The sequence below is a fragment of the Taeniopygia guttata genome, chromosome 22 (genome assembly GCF_048771995.1).
Source record: "Taeniopygia guttata chromosome 22, bTaeGut7.mat, whole genome shotgun sequence".
NCBI classification, from domain to species: Eukaryota; Metazoa; Chordata; class Aves; order Passeriformes; family Estrildidae; genus Taeniopygia; species Taeniopygia guttata.
This window is the reverse complement of record NC_133047.1, coordinates 4,732,158-4,736,854: the sequence shown is the minus strand read 5'-3', so window position 1 is coordinate 4,736,854 and position 4,697 is coordinate 4,732,158. Positions and strand designations below refer to the sequence as shown.

Here is a 4,697-nt window from a genome sequence, read left to right as displayed (position 1 = left end):
TTCTCCAGGAGACAGTGCCCAAGTATATGAAACAATCTCACCTGCACGGGAGACCCCTTCCACTCACTGTGTGCTGGTGGATCACTGGCAAAGGTATTAGTGAAGACAAACCTGAATCACATTGTGGATAAGGTTAAAAGCGACAACAGTGGGATCATCTGGTCCCACCTCCCTCCTCAAGCAAGGCCATCCGGAGCACATTGCACAGAATTGTGTCCAGACAGTCCTGGAATATCACAAGTGGGTGAGACGCCACAACCTGGGCAATCTGTTCCAGTGCGTGGTCACCTGCATAGAGAGGTTCTTCCTCATGTTCAGGTGGAATTAATGTGAATTTGCAAAAACACAACAAAGGGTCATGTCCAGGGTCACTGTATTGCTTACAGCACGGATAATACATGTAGTGAAAATCAAATTAGAATCAATTTGAATCGGTGGCATCATGGGGCTCCCCGCACCCCCCTCAGTACCCAGGGGACCCCTAGGCCCTGCAGTGGGCACCCATGTGAGTTTGCTTCCAGTACAACACAATTGATTTTGCTGCTGCTCTTTATTTAAAAATATAAATATTCTCCAAATATTCTGCTGGGTTCTGGCTGGCTAGCTCAGGCACCTGCGAGGTGCCTGTGGACAGAGGAAGCTGCTAAGGCGTGGCAGGGTGGGTGTGAGGGTGCGGAGCAGTGCTGGGCACCCTGTGGGCCGTGGGCACCACTGGGGAGTTCTGGGCAGAGCACTGAGTGCCAGCTGACAGCACCAATTCCACAGTGACTTACTGGGCACCCAGAGCTCCAAGCACCTCATGCCACCCAGTACTGCTTTGGCAGCTCCCCTCCGCCCCGCCAACTCACTTTCTCCTCTTCCTCCACACGTGGAACACACAGCACAGCACCATTCCCAGCAGCATTGAGCCAAGGACCGCCACGATGCCTTCAATGCAGTACTTCTGGAAAGAATTAGCATCCACAGCATCCGTGTCTGCCCTGCCCAGCACTGCATTTGGGTCTGCCCTGCTACCCGCAGCGGTCGGCTCTGCCCTGGTGCTCCCAGCGCTGGCGGATCTCCTGCTGACAATGCTGTTGAGGCTCAGGCTTTTCACACCTGGAGGACCAATTGTGCACGTTAGCATGTCCTGCATGCCTCTGGCAATCTCGCTGGAGGGCTGGCATCGCCAGCAAACGTTCTTTCTCACGTCACTAGCAGCTCTGAACAAGGGAATATCCTGTGGTGGCAACATTTCTACAGCTTCAGTAGAAACCAAAGAACTCCCAAAGGCCTTGCAAGTCCTCACTCTTTGGACCCTCTCTCTCCTCTCAGCTTTGCTTACACTTTGGAGTAGCTTTAATCCAGTTATTCCAGTGTCTGCCTTCGCTTCCTGCTCCTGGGGATTCTTCCCATGCGCCCACAACTTCTGTTGTGCTCTGGCCAGGGATGTTCTGACTGGGCAAACACAGTCCCCAGGACTCAGCTGGAGACACAACTGGCAGTACGGACTCTGGACCACCCTTGCAGCTCAGCATGACATGGAGGGTCCCTCAGTGAGGGTCTGGTGTGTGTGGGGGGCTATGGTGTGCCCCTACATGCACCTGAAACCTCAGCTGCCCGACTGTGTTGGGCAGGGGTGACCTGTACCCACCTCTTAGTATCACCCTCAGCTTCCTCAGGATTTCATGTAGCACTTTGGATGTCTCCACAGAAGATTGTCCCCTTTCATCTTGATACTCTGGACCTTGATGCAAAGAATAAAGTTGCATTTTGCCCCCAGCAAACCCTGGAAGCAGCCCTCAGGCCATGCAGTCGGTCAGGACTGACAAATGACTCCTAAAGTGCCAGGGGAGTTCCAGGGCAGAGTCCAGTCCAGAAGCTGGGAAAGCCTGTGCCCACAGCTGCAACCAGACCACACAAGGAGCTCTCCTCATACCCTGGAGCACCATCTGTCCTGACAGAACAACAGAACAGGGAAGAGGCTCACGGAAGAACACAGCACACCCAGGCTTGCTCCCTGTCCCTCGGGATCCTTCACATTTGCCCACAACTCCTCTTGCACTTGCCCATCTTTCCCTTTCAGGGCTCAGCAGGTGCTGCCCTGGATGGAGACTCTGATGCTGAAGGATACAGCTGTCCCCAAGGACAGGACTCTGGGGGCTGGACAGAGAGCATGGAGGGAGCACAACTGTCTGACCAGCCGACCCTAGGAGTGAGGTGGACAAAACCCATTCCTGTGTCAAGGCGAGCCACCCCCAGCTCTCCCTCCCCAGCCCATCACCCACACCCCCAAGGGGATACAGTCATGCCCTCTGGGAGATACCTGAACTTCCCTCTCCCTTGTTGCCTTTTCTGCAGTACGGACAGCATTTGCCTGCCCCCAGTTTTCAGGACTTGTCTCCCACTTACAACCCGTGGCAGGACTGCTCCGTGCCTGGATAATTTTGAAAGCATTCCTATATCCTGGATGAGGATTGGCCAGCACTGTCAGGGATCAGGGGAAAGTAAACGCTCAGCATGGCTCAGGCACAGAGTTTGCAGGAGGATGATGTAGGGTGCCCCTCAGCCATGCCGATCTGAGAGTGCACGCCTCTGGAGCCTGGCTCTGAGGAGGGATCGCCCCTTGTTGTGTCAAGGCCTCCAGGGTCTCACAGCAAGGCCTGGCATGCAGGTGCTGCAACAGGGACATTAAACCCAGAGTCACATTTCCCATAATTTGCTGAGGGCTGCCCAGGTGGCCTCATTCCCAAAAGAACGAAGTTCTGAAATCCCTGAGAAGGGAGCATGAGAGCTGGTGAGCATCCCGTTGCACGCACAGAGTGTCCGAGCGTGTGCCCCTGGGACAGCAAGAGTCTGCAGCCCAGAGGCGACAGTCACCTCAGAGCTGCTGCTGGCTGCTGGCAGAGCACCGGCTGTGCACTGGCAGCTTGGCACGGGGCAAAGCCTGCAGCCAGCCGGGGCTGAGTGGCCAAAGGACAGCGATTACCCACACACCTGCTGTGTGAAAGGCCCCAGCGCTCTCCCCAGGGCCTGGCACCGCCTGACCGCCTTCCTGAGGCGCCTCCTCCTGCGCCGCCACACGCTCCAGCGCTTGGGAGAGAAAGAGGGCCAGGTGAATTGCGAGTCACAAAAAGTGCCAGGAGAATTGCGAGTCACAAAAAGTGCCAGGTGAATTACGGCTCAGAAAGAGTGCCAGGTGAATTCCGAGTCACAAGCAGTGTCTGATGAATTCCAAGTCACTGCTGCTCCTCAGATCTGTCAGAGCTGCGTGCTGGCCCTAGCCTGCCCACCTACCTATGGCCTGTGCTTGCCACGGAGCAGCCCCAGCGTGTCGGGCTGGCAGGGCCACCAGGAGCAGGGTGAGAGTCAGGGCCCACCGTGCCTGCACCATGATGCAACTGCTGATGCCGCTGCTGCTGCTGCAGCCTGCAATGCCCGACCTGCACTGCACACCTGCAGGGCTGGGCTCTGCAGCTCCACAGGCACTTTGTGACCTCATGGGGCCTTCTACCAGCAACGTTCTGCCATCTCCAGGGTGGGCACAAGTATTTCCCAGCTACTGGTGACCGGTCAAGCAGAGCCATCAGATTCAGCCCTTCCCCAGTGTGGAAACCCAGGGCACTGGGAATATTCCACCAGGAATGTTTCTCTGTCTGCTCTGAGGTGTCCTGACCCCCAGGGCAGCACTGACTTTGACCCTCACTCATGGAGAAAACTTCCAAAGCCTCAAGGTAAACCAGAAACCACAAAAGTGTGAAATAGATTGTAGAGATTGTAGAGAGTAGTGGAGTATGTCATATGGGTGAGAAACTTAGCTTTTAGCACTTCTAGTATGTTATAGATGGGTTCAAGATGGAGGATATAGGGTGTTGTCTCGAGTTCATTTTACTTCCTCTTCCTTCATCTTCTTGGGTTTAGGTGGTATCTTGTAATTGGGTAGAAAAATCCACATTTTGGATTGGAAAATGTGGGTCTTTAGGGGTCAGTTATTGGGTTGGAAAGGAAAATCATTTAGGTGTCACTTCTTAATTGGGTAGCTTAGTTTTTGATTAGACTTAAAAGGCCTTGTAACAAGAGATTGTTGGCCATTTTTGTGCTGTTTTTTGTGCATGCACAGTCTGGTGCAGACAACGTGCTGACGTTTTGATAAGATAACAATAAACAGAAGCTGAAGAACCGAAAAAGTCCAATGCGTCCCTCCTGACACAGAACTGCTCCAGGAGGGTCTCCCCTGCCAGGGGAGCCCAGGGAGTTGCCCAACTTGGGGCTCACAAACTCACAGCCCAGCACACACAGGGTTCTCTGGAGAGCTGCTCTAGAAAACTCTGCAGAGACCATCTGGGACTTTACATGTCTCCAGAGCAAATCCCAGAGCTCCTGGAAGTGCCTGATGGCATCAAGCAGCTGCTGATGTGGACCTGCCCTGAACTTGGACCAAACACTTCCTGGAGTTCCCCTGGAGGAGTCAGGAGCTGGGAATTATCTCAAAGCCTTCGTGCCCCACGTCATCCTCAACAAGAACTGTCAGCTGGCACATGGAGCTGTGCACTTACTTTGCCCCTCATGGAGTAAGAAGCATCCTCAGGAAAGCAAATAGAACTTGTGGGCTGAGATAAAAACCATTTAATAATTGAAATACAGTAAAATAATAATAACAATTTTTTAAAAAGGAGGGAGAGAACACCCAAGGAAACAAGTGATGCACATTACAACTG

The 4,697-nt window shown here is 53.6% G+C and overlaps 1 protein-coding gene across 1 annotated transcript; it reads right to left on the bottom strand.

Annotated features, from left to right (window-relative positions):
• Positions 1 to 535: 535 nt before the first annotated feature.
• Positions 536 to 3,576, bottom strand: LOC140680460 (uncharacterized). Its single transcript, XM_072917798.1, has 4 exons — positions 3,277 to 3,576; positions 2,977 to 3,072; positions 1,634 to 1,726; positions 536 to 1,098 (listed from the first exon to the last, which is right to left on the bottom strand). The coding sequence occupies exons 1-4, from the start codon at positions 3,479 to 3,481 to the stop codon at positions 845 to 847; spliced, it is 648 nt and encodes a 215-aa protein (XP_072773899.1). The 5' UTR covers positions 3,482 to 3,576; the 3' UTR covers positions 536 to 844.
• Positions 3,577 to 4,697: the final 1,121 nt, after the last annotated feature.

Excerpts from the sequence above, each read along its gene's own strand:
- LOC140680460 (XM_072917798.1), bottom strand. The coding sequence starts at position 3,481 with ATGAGGTCACAAAGTGCCTGTGGAGCTGCAGAGCCCAGCCCTGCAGGT. Across the intron at positions 1,727-2,976 it reads TGGGGCCTTTCACACAGCAG|GTCCAGAGTATCAAGATGAA; the intron begins GTGTGTGGGTAA and ends CTTTGCATCAAG. Across the intron at positions 1,099-1,633 it reads GCTGAGGGTGATACTAAGAG|GTGTGAAAAGCCTGAGCCTC; the intron begins GTGGGTACAGGT and ends TTGGTCCTCCAG.